The sequence below is a fragment of the Paroedura picta genome, chromosome 15 (assembly GCF_049243985.1).
Source record: "Paroedura picta isolate Pp20150507F chromosome 15, Ppicta_v3.0, whole genome shotgun sequence".
NCBI lineage: Eukaryota > Metazoa > Chordata > Lepidosauria > Squamata > Gekkonidae > Paroedura > Paroedura picta.
Genome location: NC_135383.1, coordinates 16,405,494 through 16,423,422, shown reverse-complemented (window position 1 = coordinate 16,423,422; position 17,929 = coordinate 16,405,494). Strand labels below are relative to the sequence as shown.

General features: G+C 49.3%; 2 protein-coding genes across 2 annotated transcripts; one reads left to right on the top strand and one right to left on the bottom strand.

The window, feature by feature from the left end:
- Window positions 1–2,538: 2,538 nt before the first annotated feature.
- VMA12 (vacuolar ATPase assembly factor VMA12) lies at window positions 2,539–6,906 on the bottom strand. Its single transcript, XM_077311108.1, has 6 exons — window positions 6,697–6,906; window positions 6,110–6,183; window positions 5,828–5,917; window positions 4,891–4,933; window positions 3,335–3,447; window positions 2,539–3,130 (listed from the first exon to the last, which is right to left on the bottom strand). Exons 1-6 carry the CDS (start codon window positions 6,860–6,862, stop codon window positions 3,035–3,037), a joined length of 582 nt encoding a protein of 193 aa, XP_077167223.1. The 5' UTR covers window positions 6,863–6,906; the 3' UTR covers window positions 2,539–3,034.
- Window positions 6,907–8,378: 1,472 nt separating this feature from the next.
- On the top strand, window positions 8,379–16,826 carry POLDIP2 (DNA polymerase delta interacting protein 2). The gene is made up of 11 exons (XM_077311107.1): window positions 8,379–8,649; window positions 9,545–9,626; window positions 10,101–10,198; window positions 10,891–10,987; window positions 11,506–11,581; window positions 12,017–12,124; window positions 13,171–13,307; window positions 13,892–13,918; window positions 14,083–14,208; window positions 14,468–14,547; window positions 14,917–16,826. Exons 1-11 carry the CDS (start codon window positions 8,477–8,479, stop codon window positions 15,029–15,031), a joined length of 1,119 nt encoding a protein of 372 aa, XP_077167222.1. The 5' UTR covers window positions 8,379–8,476; the 3' UTR covers window positions 15,032–16,826.
- The last annotated feature ends 1,103 nt before the right edge of the window (window positions 16,827–17,929 follow it).

Below are 17,929 nucleotides of genomic sequence, written 5' to 3'. Positions count from 1 at the left end.
CCGCCTCTCCAATATCCTGAAATGCGGGAGGGCGCTCGCATTAGTAATGCCCCCTAATCTGCCCGAAAAAATACCTTAATCTCTTGGGGGATCCGCGGATGATTGAAAGACATCATATAATCCACTGCAGGCGGCAGGTCCAGGATCCGCCGCTGGATTTGCACGTAGCTACTATATTAATATTTCTGGGGGCGGGGGAATGGGGGCTTAGTCGACATCAGAACCTTAATCAACGCTTCGGATGTCCCGGGAACCTTGCTCCGGAGGAGACTTAACCCCTCCAGAAATGGGGCCAAAAGTAGGCAGCTGCAGACCTCCCCCTTGCCCCCCCTTCCCCATCTGTACACTTCTGCCCACCCCCAAAAGGACACCTGGGGAAAAAGTCCCAATGGGTAACCCAAGTGATGGGGTGGTGATACAATGGATTAATTTCTTTATAAGGAAAGGCTAAATGGGGAGGGGGAGGGGGATGGGGAAGCAAGCTGAGACAGGAACAAATCTTTTCTTCCTCTGTCCAGCTATTGTGTCAAGGGCCACAGAGGTTAGGGATAAAAGCAGATGTAGAAAAATCGAAACCATCTCTTATTAGAGCTCAAAAATGTTCAAAAACCAGGAAAAAATTACTTACTTGGCACACATGAAACAAGTAGACCAGCAATACCAATAAATTCAGACCTAACGCATTTCGATCATATGGATCTTCATCAGTGTTCAAATACACACAAGCGCTCTCTACTTTCTTGACGGCCTTGTGGAGAGAGGTGAGCCTGAGAGAGCTCTGACAGAACTGCTGACTAACTCAAGGTCGCCCAGTTGGCTACACATGAAGCAGGAGTGGAGAATCAAACCTGGCTCACCAAATTAGAAGCCGCTGCTCTTAACCACGGCACCACGCTGTCATGCCACGGCTGACTTATGGCAGCCCCCTTGAAGCAGGGGTGGCCAAACGGTGGTTGTCCAGACGTTGTGGACTACAATTACCAGCTGGCAGGGGCTCATGGTAATTGTAGTCCATGGAAATCTGGAGAGCCACCATTTGTCCACCTCTGCTTTAGGGTGTTCAAGTCAAGGTATTCTGGAACCCAAACCATTTAGGGCTTCAAAGGTCGAAAGGAACACTCTGGATTTCAAATGTCACCTTCCGGCACGTCTGTAAAGGGCTATCAAGTTGCAACCCATCAGATTTTCCAGACAAGAGATGTTCAGAGGTGCTGTGCCACTGTCGGCCTCTGCAGAGCAGCCCTGGACTTCCTGGGTGGGGTGGGGGGGCTTCCCCCCAAGTACTAACCAGAGCTGATCCCGTTTAGCTTCAGGGATCCGACTACCCCTGGCCATTCAGAGTCGCAGCAAAGTACTTGTGAGAAATACAAGCAGGAAAGAGCAAGGAAAAGGACTCTTCCCAACACCACGATGTAAGGATCTTTCAGTGACTTTGATGACAAGCAGACCCAGGAGGGAAGAAGCACATCTTCATGCTCACCCCGCTTGGGGAATTCAGCACTAACAGGATGATGTCACAGCACGAGGGCTGTGTGCAGCTTTTTAGAAGGATCAGATGTATCCCAGAGGAAAGGGCTAATCGACAGGCTAGCACGATGGTGCCTCCATGCTCTTTGGAAGAACACCGCTCACTCCCAACTGCTCATCTTGATAATGTTCCCTGGGGCACGGGACTAGTAAGGCAGCATCTGGCTGGAAAGGAGAGGGGGACGAGGCCATGGAGGAAAGAGCCCCCCCCCCTTCATTTTAGAGCCGCCACAGGCCTCTTACAAATCACAGTGACCCCATCGGGTTTTCCAAGACCTCAAATCATAGAGCAGCCTTTCCCAACTTCTTTACTGTTGAGAAACCCCTGAAACATTCTTCAGGTTTCGAGAAACCCCAGAAGTGTTTTGATCATGCAGAATAGAGTTGGGCAGCAGAGCTGTGGACATGCCAACCCAAGGCCCCTCCCCTTCCCACCCCCTCCAGGCCCATCCTTGGCTACTTGGGCGAGGGCATGTTGACATGGTCATATCACTCGATAAATGTTTAACAAATGTAAAATATGTATATTTAAAAAAATATATTATATATATTAACCCTGGGTTCCTGAAACCCTGGTTGAGAAAGGTGGGCATAGAGGCTGGAGGCCAACTGCTTATCTGGAGTTAAGTGGAAAACAAGGAAGAATCCCCAGAGGACATCCAGCCCCACCTTATCTAGGAACAGAGCAGTGAGGAACCAGAGGAAGAAGAGCTGTTGTCCTCCACTGTTTACTGCCCAAAGGAGTCTGAAAGCAGCTTGCAATTGCTTTCCCTTCCTCTCTTCTCAACAGATGCCCTGTGAGGTAGGTGGAGAGAGCTCTAAGGGAACTGTGATTGGCCCAAGGTCACCCAGCTGGCTGCATGAGGGGAGGAAGACTTGGGAATCCAACCTGCTTGTCACTGCTCTTAACCATAATACCATGCTGGTTCTAAGTGGGAGGAAAGGGAGGGAGCCCAATGCATGAGAAACACAGACGTCGCTCCAGCTCTTGAGGCAGACTTGAAACTCGGGAACTGCTTCCATTAGAGTTTATTGTCCATAGCAGAAATCCACTTATAAACGAGGTTCAGGTATCATTTCACAAAACCCAAACAACTAGAATTGAGGCAATGCATTTCACAGGTTCATCGCAACAGCAAAAGGACTAGTCCCTCTGGCCCCGACCGTCGAGGTGTCATGGAAACTAACAAAAGCAGTACAGAGATATGAGACAACCACAAATCTTCCAGTGCTGGTAGGTAACTGATTTCCTTGTCAGCAGGCGTAGAGAGGCTCCGCTCACACCCAACAGCTGCGAATGCCAGCGCTTGCATGCAGAAAAGGCAGGAGAGCAGCTGCAAGCTTGTGAGAGGGAGGCAGTAAAGAGGGGCCATGAGGGACCAAGAGCAAAAGTCTTGACTCTGTCCACAGCCAGCAGCTCCTGGTGGCCCCTTCTGTTTTGGGAGGAGTGGGAGAGTCTGATTTGCTGAAGAATCAGGGTTGGAAAGACTTCAGGAGTTTGCTCATGTTACAGCTCCCCCAGTTCCCCTTCCAGGGTCCTCACCATTATGTACAATTCGGCCAAACCCACCACGGAGGCCACAATCACAGCTGACAACACCCGCTAGAGGGAAAGAGGGAAGAGAAGTCAGTTGTGCTTTGGGCATTTCCACTGGGCGACTGGCAGCTGTGAAAGAAGCCCACGCCCCATTGTTCAGCCATCTAGGTTAGTTGCTCGTTTGTTAATAAAAACAGGACTCCATGGGTCCCTGACAGAATCTTGGAGCTCTAGGGGTATCCCCAGCCTCCCCTCCATCAGCACACTCACCGCTGCCATTTCTGTAAAGATGTACTGGCTGCCTAGATAAGTACAGGCAAACGTTGCTCCCACTGTCACAAGGAAGTTGAATACGGTGATGACCACAGTTTTGGAAGACCTAACTGGGGAAGGGAAACGCAAGATGGGAGCCAGCCAGCCCAGCTTCTCCCTTGTAAAACCTCAAAGAGTAACACCTTTCTCTTTCCAAAGTTGGAGACAATGATCAAGATATTTTGCCTTTTGCTGGCCCTGCAGCTATACTGGAACAGGTGAAATATCCCCCCCCACACCCTGTAGGGGAAACAGTCCATTTAAAACACATAAAAATGAAGGGTCTCTTTGCCTGTTCCAAAGCAATGCATTAGACACAAAACCACTGGGCTGTATTGAGATGGCCACACTTATAATTAGAGCTCTCTGTCTGAAGAGATCAGAAGTTTATTTCCAGGTGACAAGTGAAAGTCTTGTATTCCAGCCAAAGATCGCTCAGGTTTTTCTTGAAGATTTTTATTTAAGACCAATCAAATTATCCTTGAAATGAGTAAATACGAATCACCATAACACAACATGAACTTGAGTATGGAAGTGAAATCAAAGCAGAAATACATACATGTCATTTCTGATCCCTTACCCTATTTCAAAATTAAAAGATAGAGTTTCTGAGGGTTGCACCCAAAATGCCTTCAGAAAGATTAGCTAGTTTCACATAACCCACATCTCAGGAATCCTTTGAGTATGGCTGCCTTAAAAGGTAAAGGTATCCCCTGTGCAAGCACCGGGTCAGATCCAATTACATGGAATCCACAAGACCGTATTAAAAGCTTCCAATTTGATTCTTCTGATGGAATGTGAGCACTTCTTTGAGCCTATAAGTTTCCCATGGAAATACATGTATTGAAACTGAACCATCAGATCATTCAATGATTTTTTTTTCTGGGCATCTGTCCATCTATTCAAAGTTATCTCTTTTCCGAGGATGGAGTTGAGAAAGTAGAACTCGTATGCGTTTTGCCAATCTGCAAACTAAAACAAACAAACACATGTGCTCCATGCTATGTTGCAATGCTGCACAATCCTTGGGATTCTTTGGGTAAGGGGAGACGTCAGGAAGGTCTCTATGCCTATTAGAGCACCAACCATCCACTCAGCCTACGTAACCAACAGCTGCAGGGACCAAGGCACATCTAGCTGCTTTGGCATGATTGGTTACAGGTCAGCAGGGCAGGTAAGGACTCCAGTGCGCTTCATTTCCACGGGAAGTAGAGCCTATCTCAAAGATCAGGCAGCTGCTCTACTTCATCCAGACTTTTATGATTAACCTTTCTTATTTATGATGTTACCTTATAGCGAGACAGACTATTGATCGGCCCAGCTCTGCACTGTCTCGTCTGACTGGCAGCAGCTCTCCGAGAAGAGCTTTTTTGGACATCAGCTATCTGGGATCATTTAATTGGAAAGGTCCCACACATACCGAAGCTGGTCCTTGCACACACTGAGCTAGGCTCCCTCTCCTACATGCTATGCTTGGACCACCTGAGAACTCAGTGCCCATGACAGTAATGTACCTTGTCTTCCGAGGTCAGCCAGAGTGCCATATCGGTTCAATTCCTAGAAGGGAAAAAGAGGTAATGTGGTAGCTTTGTATAGTTCTGTCCTCTTATATTTCAGTTCTGGGATTAACAGATCTCCTGCCTTCTTTACTTACTGCAGCCACAGTACCGTTTGGTACTGTAAAGGCTCCTCAATGGTACTGCTGATGCACACACACACATGCGTGTGTGTGTGTTTGTGTGTGTTGAAAATGGCAGCTGGGGAGAGCCCTTCCACCCTGCACACTCCATTTCTGAGCAAAGAGGGGGTACTGGTTATTTAAACCTTTGCTGGCTGAGACTCCTCTCACTTAGTGAGTATAGCAGGTAGGTGGGGCCAGCTGACATCACTTCCTGGTACCTCAAAGCCTGAAATAACATCAGCGGTATCTTCACAGTCAAACGGTTGAAAAAGCTGACTTATTGTAATATATAAAACAGGGGGCAACTTTTACTCCTAACCCAGCTTACTAGCAGCAAAAGAACTGGGCTGCTGCTACATAGGTTTTAGCACACATGTTTTGCCCTACACAGAAGAAACAGGTTTCCCTCTCCAATTCACTACAAACTTGTTCCATTCTCAAGTGTTGTAATTCTGTTCCAGAACTCTGTTGTGATTGGCAACTGACAGCACGTTCTTTATAGACTCTGATACAATTGCTATGTTCTTGGTACCTTGTTTCTGGTAATTACTTTCCATCAGCCAAATAGGCACAGCATATCAACTAATGGCTCTAACAAAGTGCTGGAGTGTTAAGAAAGGCTACCTGTTCTTCTCTGCATATGAGCCATCCTCTGTGTCTCCCTCAATGGAAGAATCACACCATGTTAATATTTATTGCTGGCTTAAAGTACATCTGAGAAAATAATGAAGCCAGCTCAGTTCTACATCTTCCCTGCATTTTCTCCTAACCTGGCTGTTGACATTTTTTGTCATCCGCTTGTACTCTTCATTGGCTAGTTGAGCCTTGATTGTCTCCAGCCGGGCCACTAATTCTGGGTTCTGAAAAAGGCAGAAAGACAAAGTGAAAATGCTACACCATTTAAAAAAAACTTTCTTCAAAACCCTTTTAAGGGATATGTTTCGGTAAAAGTTAACAGATTCAAGAAGGGAAAACAACTCCCTTGAGCAACACCCCAAAGAACATTCAGTTTCAAGCCACTTTGCACACATAAAATAGCTGTTAATACAAACCCTGGGAGGTTTTTTCACTTCAGGAAGAAAGATCTCACTGCCTTCGAGAAGTTCATGAAGATACACCTGAGAACCTGGGAATAAATAAACAGGATTAAAATAAAAGCCTCTCAAGAATCAGAGTCTGTTGATTGCTGGAGATGGAATTTGTTAGCAGTCAAAGACGCAGTGAACATGGGGAGGAAGCAAAATGGAGACTGAACAGTGGGAACAGGAAAATGTGGATGGGGAGAACACGGACCTCAGTGGGGTACAATTCCATAGACTCTAGCCTCAAAAGCATCAACTTCCTCCAGGGAAACTGATCTCTCTGTTCTGGAGACAAGTTGTAATTCTGGACGAATCCCCAGGTCCCACCTGGAGGCTGGCATCCCTATTTGCCTATTCTGATTGACTGGGAGTCCCTTTGTTCAGAGATTCCTGCCCTCCCAGAATGCCCTTTAGAGGAAGATGAGCTGTAATTCCGTGGGATCCCCAGGTCCTACCTGGAGGCTGGCATCCCCACGTTCAATAGTCCTTTCCCCAGATCCGGGGTCTTGCTGCCAGTTGCCCCAAGGTCAATGGCCACCGGGGATGGCGGAACTCACCGGCATCTCGCAGAGCTTGATGAAGCCTCCGGACCAGAGCGAAGGGCAGACCGGGTTCGGCCGAGGCCGCCTCGAGTTCGGCCAGCAGCTCAGGGTCCAGCCGCCTCAGCTCAGGATCCGTCGAAGCCCGCCGCAGGCGCTCCCCGGCCCGCAAGGAGGCCGCCATCTTGGACCCCCAGTCACATGACCGTGTCTGGGCGAAGATAAAAGAGCATCCCCATAGAGATCGCTACGGGCTAGAGAGCCCCATTTCCGGGAGGCGGGTGAACGAGCAAGTCTTCCGTGCGAAGGCCAGAGGGGCCTAGCGGGAGGCCCTGGCCTGGGTTGGTGGAAGCCTGGGAGCAAGGTCACCGTTCGGAGGAGCCGAAAAGGACAGCGTCGCTTGGCCGCAGGAAGCGGCCTTTTCTCTGCCTGGAGCAGGACACTCCGACCCCTTTTCTATGAGGCTTAATTCTCCCCCAGGGCCCTTCACGACACTACACTTAGCTTCATTCATTCATTCATTGCCCCCTCCTTGCATCCAGGCAGCAGCAGCAACAACAGAGCCTCCATGCACTCGGCTGGCCCCACTTTCCTGGACTATGCTTCATGTTAAGCCTACTTTGCATGATTGGCATCTCATTCATTCGTTCAATTCTCTCAGAGAACTGTGACAGGCCCAAGGTCACCCAGCTGGAGAGGGGAATCAAACCCATTTCTCCAGATCAGAGGCCACTGCTCTTTTAACTATTACATCAAGCAAGCTGTCTGCGGCCGAGGGCTCACAGCAGTGCGTATTATACATTTCTGCAAGACTTCCTGTTTGGTTAAACTGGTTTACAGTAAAACTAGCAGGTTAAAACCAATTATGCCATGGGGACTCGCTGGGATAACTCTCAACCTCATCTACCTCACAGATATAAGCCGCTTTAGATCCGCACTAGGGAGATAGACAAGGTACAAATTAATAAAACAATTATTATTGAAGAGGGCTTCTCAGTGTAGGCAGTAGAGTTGCTGTACTAAACCAGGGATTCTGGTCTTAGTGGGCATCATCTTGCCATGAAATTGGGGTCACTGTGGGCAGATAGTTGAGTGTTCTGCATTGTGCAGGAATTAACCTGATGACCCTGGAGGTCCTTTCCAACTCCTTGATTCTAAATGATTCACAAATTACTTGGATCCTTGTTCCAGCAAGCTAAATCCAGCAGTTGACTATGGTATCTAACGGTTAGTCAACTGTTGGGTTTAAGCCTGCTGAAACCAGGATCCTACTACGTAAATTCTGCACCCCACTGTATTTTTGTGTAAGCCCCACTCCCTTTTTGTGTAAGCCGCCTCGAGTCCAGCTGAGAAAGACGGACTACAAACATGGGGAACAAATAAAACTGAACACAACCGAAAGCAAGCAAGGAAACAGCCCGCCGGAACAAGATAATCTGACACCAGCGCCTCCACTAGGGTCCTGCAAAACGCTCCAACCCCATTCTTGGGCGTGCTGACAAAAACCCGGCTTCGAAAGCACCCGTTAAACCACCCGGCTCCTGACTTCTCCCCCTTGCAGACAGCTTGGCCCGCGTCCCGGCCGCCGCCAAACCCTCGCCAAGGATGCAAACGACAGAACTGCGCATGTGCACGGCAATCGCCGCGCTGCCTCTATGCCCTCTCCCGCGCGCCTAGAGCGCCCGCGCAAAGGACGGCGGGAGCTGGGGTCGCCGCGCGAAGGATTGTGGGGGCCCCGGCCGCTGGGGCCTTGCCGTCTCCCGACTCGCTTCATCCCCTCGCAGCCGCGGCCGAGTCGATGTCGGCCTGCGCGGTGGCGGCTGCCGCGCGGGGCCGCTACTTGGCAGCGGCGGCGCTGAGCCGGGCCAGGGCCGCCTCGGCCTCCTCGCTGCCCTGGGGGGGACTCCGCACGGCGGTGGGGGCGGCAGGGCTGCGGGCGGGCTCTGCCCCAAGGCGCCTCCTGTCTTCCCGGTGAGCTGCTGTGCCCCGTTAGTATAGCCTGGGGACCGGCGGGCACTGCTGCTCCGAGCCCTCCCTCCCTCCCTTGGTGCGGTTGTGAGGTCTGCTGTCAGGCCCCGCATTTGGTCCCTGTGAAAGAGAGCCGCCCCTGCTCGTCAACTGCAGGCCAAGGACTGTGACTACAATGGGCTGGGGGGAGAGAGAGAGTTACGCCTGGGGGAAGAGAGAGGATTAGATAAACGTATCCTCCATGAATCCATCAATGGCTACTCGCTGTGGTGGCTCTGGGGAACCTCCACCTTCAGAAGCACTCAAGCTCTGGATCTCAGAGCCAGGAAGCAGCGTCATGGGGAGCGCTTGGCCTTTTTGTTATTGGCCCTCCAGAGGAAGCAGTTGGCCACTGTAAGGGACAGGATGCTGGACTAGATGGACTACTAGTCTGATCTAGCAAGGACCTCCTGCTGGCTTAAGTAGGGATCACTTTGAAGCCTGCCTGGGAGGCCTGTGTACAGGGAAGGAAGGACGTATCACTCCATATGGTTGGTCACCAGCACTTGGCATTTAGGGTGCCTTTGAGTTTGAAGGAGCTTTTTGGCCCTTGTGGCAAATAACTGTCAATAGACCTAGCCTTTCTGGTGAATTTGCCTGCTCCTTCTAAAAAAGCATCTACGCTAGTGGTCCCTGTGATGGCAAATAGCTTTGCATAGATCAGTGAATGAAGATTCGTTCTATATGGTCTCCTCTTTGGGGTGGGAATGGTACCTATTAGAGGGATAAGGCTGTCTGCCAGGCTCATGATTGGACAGTAGCCTGAAAGTTACGTTTAGATCTTGAACAGATGTGCAGACCCTTCTCTGCTGGACCACCTAGTGAGTCTCACATGCTTTTCTATGTGTCCTCCACCCAGGAACCGTCCTGAAGGCAAAGTACTGGAGACAGTGGGTGTATTCGAAGTGCCAAAACAAAATGGCAAATATGAAACTGGGCAGGTAAGAGCCCAGGCTCTAACATGAGATTAGGTGGGGGAATGTTGCTGGATGTGTGTCCTGCAAATGGTTGTGGTCTCTGGCTATGACTCCTAGCAGTACTCTGGGGATCCCCTTCTTTGATGCGAACTGTCCCTTCCCTACTTGGCATTGGGATGGAAAGTCCTCCCCAGCTGTGTGTTGCCAGGACCTAGGCTCTTATAAATCATAGTGGCAATTCAAAGTTTGCTTCTAAACAGTCAGGTGGAGAAGTTCTCACCTGTCTAAACTATGTTGTGCCACCAACATGCTGATGGTAATTCACCAAATTAGGTGAGGACTGGCATCCAAGTACACTTTTTGAGGTCTGCTTGCATGGAGTGCTTTGTAAACTTCACTGAAGCCGTCTTTTTCCTCCTTGCTAATGTTGGGTTTTCTTTTCATGCAGCAGAAATGTATGTATACCTGGCCCTGACCTTCCCTTTCTCACTCTTTCAGTTATTCCTCCACAGCGTATTTGGATACCGGGGAATAGTTCTGTTTCCCTGGCAAGCTAGGTTGTATGACCGAGACATTACTTCTTCTGTGCCTGAAAAGTAAGTGCTGGGGGAAGGATTGGATGCATCAATATACTTTATTGCTGAAAAGGGGAGGAGGAAGGCAGTTTATGCTCCCACAGCTGCTTAATTGGCAAGTGGTCAAAAATGTTTCTTCAGTGTACCATTTTGAACGAAATCTTGATAAATAACAAGTAGGATATATTAAATGCCTATTTAATGTTGGGGGAAAGCATGTTTACATTCTTTGTAGTTGACAAGTTTTTTAAATGTTCATGGTATACTTTGTTTTAGGGTGCATGAAAGTTATTGGGTTTTAAAAATATTTTGGGGGTGGCTTTGAAGCCGTGGTTGTTTTCCGCCTCCTGTTTTATATGTGAAGGCAAGATGCTATTTGGTTTCACAAAGCAAGTGCTCGCCTTGCACTTTGGACATGCTCAATGACAAAGCCTGTGGTCTGAGTGTCCATCAAGGTGATACAATGGTATGCTGTCAGCAGGACTTCTGACCTACATATTTATCGGGATGTAGAATTAATGTGGCTGGAGATCTCATCAGGATAGAAACTGAAGTGTCTTATAAAGTGTGTGCTTTCCCTAGCAAAGTGGGGCCATTGCTCTATGCCGCTCAGAGAATGAATGGCCACACTTGCCATACAGTTTGAAAAGGAAGTTGGCTGCTGTAAGGACATTCACAGGGAAGCCTGTAAGCTGTGGTCTCTTTGTGTTCAGGGGTGAAAATTCAGCTGGCCACGGATCCAAAGAAGTGAAGGGGAAGACACATACCTACTACCAAGTGCTCATAGATGCTCGTGACTGCCCCCATATAGTGAGTGCTTTTCTTCTACTGAGCTGACATTTTGTGATGGTTTGAATAGATGGTTGAGAGATTGCTTTACTGGTCGGAGTTTCTTCCTTCTCTGTCTCTGAGTTAATTTATATGCTTTCTGACTTCTTTTAGAGGGTCTGCCAGGTTTGGGCGGGTTTAATTTTTTTCATTTATTTGTGAACTGTCCTGTATACTCTTACAGGGTAGAAATACGCTGTTGCCCAATCTGCAAGACGTAATTGTGAGAGGTCTTTGGATATAATGACCTTTCAGAATTCTACCTCATCCTATGCCCTTGGACCACATTTCTCTTTGGTTAGGCTTTTCGTTGCCCCTGTTATGAGTGACGTATCCATTTTTAATGTCTAATTTGATGTAAAAGTAGTAGTTGCTAGTAGGTGCTGTGGGATAGAGATTGCAGTGGCACTGGTGTGATCATGGACAAAAAGTCTGCCAAGAGACCAAAATCCAAGCTTAGTTTGTCTCTTGGAAATACTGTTCTCATTTTTGTTCCTCAGTCCCAGAGATCTCAGACAGAAGCTGTGACTTTCTTAGCAAACCATGATGATAGCAGAGCCCTCTATGCAATACCAGGTGAGTAATTGGCTGTTCTGGGTAGGGAGGCCTCACCCTCAAGCTGTCTCCAGGAGCTCAGTCAAGGATCCAGTCCTGTACAGTTAAATAAAATCCTAACATTGAAGGCCTCTAAGACACAAGAGATAAATAATCCAGATAATATTTGAAGAGCAACATTGATAGCATGAGTATCATATCAGCCCCATGTTTGAAAGTCCTAGAACTGCTGTTTTATGTGATGCCCGTCTGTAGTACAGGCTTACAGGAAAGTTGGACTGAATCTGAAGAGAGAATGGAGGAGGATGCAAACCTCTGGAGAAGATTCTTGTTCAAGCATGCAAATGCATAATAGTTGCAAGATGAAAATTGGCATTTTTATGAGATTATGCTGTGGATCACGTCATCAAACAGAGGCTTATTTATTTAAAAGAAATGAATCCCTTTTTCTTCCAGGACTTGACTATGTAAGCCATGAAGACATCCTTCCATACACGTCTACGGATCAAGTGCCCATCCAGCATGAGCTGTTTGAACGGTTCCTCATGTATGATCAGACAAAAGGTGACTCCTCATTCTGGGGAAATCTGCTGAGGTCTCTGGCAAGAATGTTTAGAACCGGAGACTGAACTCGCTGTGTGTCCCAGGGGGGGTAGCTCCCCCCAGTGGCTTTTGGAAGCAGGGCGAACTAATCAGACTTCCTGTTTCTGCTTGCAGGGGCTTTAAAATGTCCTTGAGATCTTCTGAAAACTCTCCAGCTAACTTTGTGCCAAAAGTTGCCCTAAAGCAAGAGGACAAGAATGTCAGGGCTTCTTTTGGCATAAAGCTTACTTTAGCCATGGAGGGCAGAAGAAAGAAAATGCTGCCTAGCCAGACCCACCATGGATGAGACAGGATGCCTTCCTTCCTTCCTTCCTGAAGAGATGGAACACTCACTGCAGATCCCTTTAATGCAAGGAAGAAAATATCCTGGAAAAGGATATTAGGACGGCCCCCTCTCTCTTCCTTGACGGACCATTTGCTGTTAAGATGCTGCGCTCATGTGCAGCATACAGCTAGGCAGTGATAGAATCTGAGCCTCAAGACCAGCCCTCCAGATGCCCGCTCCTGGAGTCATTGTAGTGGCTCCTTGAGGCAGGTGTGGGCAGCGCTGTCTGTCATGTGCTCATTTTGCAAGTGACGTGAACAGAGCTGCTCTCTTGTGGGGCTCTCTGCTTATAACAATCCAGTGAGGGAGCTGGTTGGTTTTTTTGGGTGACCTTTTTCATCTCTCTTCCTAACCTTCCTCTTGGATATGGTGGGGGAAACAGGGGAGGTATCATTCTACTTGATGACACTGCTAGGAGAAGCTATTGAAAAAAAGCTGGTGAAGGAAAGATGAGAACCGAGGGAGGACCTCTTAGTCCCCTGCCCTACCTGGGGGAGGTGCCCTCTTCCACTGGAGGAGGACAGAATACTAAACTCTTGTATCGATAAAGAAAGTTGCTGTACAGCAGCTGAAGGGCTCTTGCACTGCTCAGAAGATGGCTGTCATGCCCATGGGGGGAGGTCTCCAGGTTGCCATTACATCTTCTTTACTGAAGTAGATTTCCTTGGGACACCCTTTGCAGTTCCACCCTTTGTGGCAAGGGATACACTGTGCGCTTGGCAGGAGAAAAACCACCCCTGGCTGGAACTCTCCGACGTGCACCGGGAAACCACTGAAAACATCCGTGTCACGGTCATCCCTTTCTACATGGGCATGCGAGTAAGTGCAAGACTTGTCACCAGTTGGTCCTCCTTCCGGGCTTCATGATAAACATTTTGCACATTTGAGAACAAGGACTCCCCATCTTATCAGCCACAAATTCCACACTCCAGCACAGCCAGGTGGTAAAGTTAGGTTGCAAAGGCACAGGGCAGGGGGCTCTCTCCAGACTTTGCAGCTGCTTAAAAGTGAAAGGTACTGGCCGGTTTCCAGTTTGGGCAGGCTGGCAAGGCTGGTGAAACAAAGGGCTCAAAGGGAGGTTTGTGACTCCTTGCACTACCAGAGAGCTTGCACTGGGTCTTCCCTTACGTGGCCAAAGGCAGCCAGAACTGTTTTGCTTGAAACAGCCTGAGATTCTCACATGACAGCATGTTGGAAGCTTGTTGTTGGCATCCAGGTGCTGGTGGCTCCTTTGAGCAGTTCTGGCCAGAAACTACTTTCCTACATGGCTCCCCACAGACATGGAATTTGTGAGACTCTCAGGAGTAGCATAGTCTGCCAGGGGTGGTCCTTGCCTCAGCAGTTGAGGAATTCTGGGCTGGGAATTAACCTATGACAAAAAATCCCTTTCTGTCTCTTTGCAGGAAGCCCAGAGTTCTCACGTCTACTGGGTGAGTCTCTTTTTCTAACAATCCTGCTCTGCTGACCTCAGACTAAGGGGAGCAGGGAAGGACGCTTCCCTTGGAGGACTCCCCAGCACCTCCCAGCCACTGCACTGGGAAGCCTTGGCTCTGGTTCCCAAGGTGACTCCCCTCCTTTCCCCTCTGTCTTTCAGTGGCGCTACTGTATCCGCCTGGAGAATCTGGACAACGAAGTGGTGCAGCTCCGTGAAAGGCACTGGCGGATATTCAGCTTGTCCGGCACACTGGAGACAGTTCGTGGTCGGGGTGTAGTGGGCCGAGTAAGTGTGTGAGAGAGAGCCTCCTCCCTTTGTAAGGGCTCAGCTGGTATATTACTGCGTCTCGTCATTGGCCAAGCCCTGACAGCCCTCATGGGCTTCCTTAGTTCTTTCAGGGGGGTTGGAATAGATTGGTTCATAGATGCTGTGGGGAGGCTGTTGAGAGGGAAGGGGGAGGATTGCAAGCGTTGCCTCTTGGCAGGGAGATCCCACGTGGTGTTCATCCATTCTAGCCAGCTGTGATTGTGCTTTTCCTCCGCAGGAGCCAGTCCTGTCCAAAGAGCAGCCGGCGTTCCAGTATAGCAGCCATGTCTCCTTGCAGGCATCCAGTGGCCACATGTGGTAAGGAGCTTGTGGATGAGAATATGCACACACCCTGAGAGCCCTAGGAACAGGGGGAAGCAGGTTTCCTGGGAGATCAGCCTCCGGGGGGGGGGTGATCAGGGCTGTCCTCTTTGGTGTCCTGGGTCCACAGATGGAGCAGATTTTCCTTCTTTCTCCTCTATATCATCAAGTTGCTAAGAATCACCGGCACCACCCATTAAGAGTCACTGTGGCCACATTTTCCACATTCCTTGTCAGAACATGGAAAGAGGATGAAATTCTTGGGTGGGGGGTGTCATCTCTGTTGCTACTGCTCCCCCTGGTTTCTTGAAAGCTTACGAATATCAGCTGCTGGTCTTTCACTCTGGTTTCTTTTTGGCTCCCCAGGGGCACTTTCCGCTTTGAACGGCCTGACGGGTCTCATTTCGATGTCCGAATCCCACCCTTCTCTCTGGAAAGCAACAAGGATGAGAAGACGCCTCCTTCTGGCCTCCACTGGTAGAGCAGTCCTCAGGAAACCAGGCACCCTAGGCATTCCCTCCCCCCTTTCAAAGGCTGGAATGGATTGTTTTTAAAAGCATTTTGATTCTCCCCTCCCCTTGTTTTTTTTTCCTCTGTGAGCTGCTGAGAGATTAATGGTGTGTGTGGGGTGGGGACAGCTGGGAGTTTTAAAATCTGACCCACTGGTGGGGGTACTTGGCACCATTCACCCTTTCTACAGTTTTTAGTGCCTGTAAGTGGGAGCTGGGGTACCTTAGACAAACAAGCTGCTGCCAGTGGAGCTTCTAAAGGTCTGCTGGCTATGAACCAATGGGAATGTGAAGTGCTTCCCTCCCCAAATAAAGATATCCCCTCCAGCTGTAGGCCAGTCTTCCTTCTTAGCCCCAAGACATTTCTGTCTTCTTCAGTAGCACCATGTCTAGCTTCCTCCCACTCTGACAGAGGTTGTCTTGCATCACAAGGTTGGAGGGGTGTGTGATAGAAGTGGGGAAATACCACCCCCATCCCACCCCACTCCCCCTGCTCCATCCCATCTGTCACCTAGATCTGTACTGGGCACTATTTTTTGCATTGCTTTTTCTTAGTGGGAACCAGAAGCCTCCCTTGGGTGGGTTGTCTCTCCTGGAACATCAACGGTTGGTTCATTTCCACAGTCACTGGAGCTGCCTTTCCTGACCTTCAGTGCTAGGCAACTTGCTTCAATTGCTTGGGTCAGCGTGTGGCATCTCCTGCCTCAGCGTTGTATCAGTTCATTCACTGAATTTTGTCTACTTAAGTGTAGCATGACTTGAAGTTTAATATATAAGGCAGGAGTAAAGAGCAAGGCAAACTGGATTAGTGGGGGGGGGGGGGGTGGCAGTCTGCTGTTGCACAGTGTCTTGCCGTTAAGGCAGACGCCTCTCCCCAGGTGCCGACTTTCCTACTGTTCCCCTCACCTGTGTGTAAGTTAGCTGGAGTGGGCAGAATGGTACCATCTAGGGCAGGGGTAGTCAAACTGCGGCCCTCCAGATGTCCATGGACTACAATTCCCAGGAGCCCCTGCCAGCGAATGCTGGCAGGGGCTTCTGGGAATTGTAGTCCATGGGCATCTGGAGGGCCGCAGTTTGACTACCCCTGATCTAGGGGAAGGGCAGTTGCTTTAAGATATGGAGGCAGAGGACGCTCCCAGCAGAAGCAGTTTGGCCGCCAAGTCAGCAGAGAGCCAGATGAGCTGGATTGGCAAGAAATGAGCCTCCTCAGCCACTCCTTTCCTTACCAGAGTACTTTTTATTTCAAACATATACCTCCAACAATGTAGCTAGGGGTTTGCTTTGGGGGATTCTGTTGCAGCACCTGCAAATGCCAAAGCGGCAAGGGTGTTGCCCAGTGTTGCAAGGTGGCTGTAGCAACACTGTTCTCCCTGCACGAGGTTTCCACTCTGCCACTGTGTCTACCAATGACCCTTACACAAACAAACACAAAGGAGGACCCACCTTTCAGCATTGGAAGGTTCAGAATTGGGGTTCAGAATTGGAAGACTAGCACAGTACACATCTGGGAAAGCTGCTCTTTAGGCTTGTTTGTGGTCGTTGAACAAGGCAGCCGTGGGAGAGGGGGTGGATTCATAGATGCTGAGGGGAAGGGCTCTTTGGGGGCAAGTCTGGGAGTATGTTGCTTTCTCAGGCGCTTCTTGCTGGCCATTTCCCCTGGAAGTGGTAAGCCCTCATACAGTGCATTGGAGCTCTTTGGCTTTTGCAGAGTCTGGCTACGTCATGTAAATAATTGTAAAAAAAGATCAATAAATGTGGTTGAAGTAACCTGAGTGCCTTGATATTACGGATGCCCCCCAACCACCAGTTTCCCCTGACATGGCCCTTGGCGTGGCTGCAGCTTTAGGGAAAAGGTCTGACCGAAGAAGAGGGATGGTTTGGCCATCGTGATGAGAAAATGGGTTGTGAGCATGTGTTGAAGGCTTCGTTCCATTTCTTTCTTTGTGGTGTGCCAATGCACAAGTGCTTTTCAGAGACCTTTCTGATACACTGAATCTAAAGCATGACAGAAGGAGCTGCTGGCCAGTGAGGGTGAAGAAGCTGTAGCTGTAGCTTTGGATGCCTGTACAGTGTGGCTCAGTGGTAGTGCATCTGTTTTGCATGCAGAAGTTCCCGGGTTCAATCCCAGGGTCCCCAGTTGAAAAGGACCAAGCAGTATGTAACGTGAAAGACCTTTACCTGAGCCCCTGGGGAGCCACTGCCAGTAAGCATGATGACTGTACTGAACCAAGGGTCTAATTCAGTAGGAGACAGCTTCATTTGTGCTCATCGTACATGAGGTGGGAGAACTTGAACTGGGTTACATGGGTTCGTCAGGTTTCATTTCATGAAGGGACTTCGTGGATAAGGTGGTGTTGGGAGAGGAATTCTACACAAATGGTATCACAGATCTGAGTGGGAATTCTCAGCTGAAGCAGCAACAGCAAGATTGAAAGCATGGAGTCACTTGAAGAGCGCAAAAGGAGTGAGGAAAGGGGTGCAGGGTTGCCAACTCTACGTTAGGGAGTTCCTGGAGGTATGAAGGTGCAGCCTAGGGAGGGGCACAGAAGGAGCGTCGGGAAAGGGGGTGTAGGGTTTCTAATCTGATTAGGGAGTTCCTAGAAATGGGGTCACAAAAGGAGCGTGGGGAAAGGGGGTGCAGGGTTGCCACCTCTGGGTTAGGGAGTTCCTGGAACTATGGGGTGCAAAAGGAGTGGGGAAAGGGGTGCAGGGTTACCAAATCTGGTTTTAGAGACTTCCTAGAGATATGGGGGTGCAGCCTGGTGAGAGGTGCAAAAGGAGAGTGAGGAAAGGGGTGCTATGTTGCAATAGGTTAGGGAGTTCTTGGAGCTATGGGGGTGCAGCCTGGAAGAGTATTATGGTACGAGAGT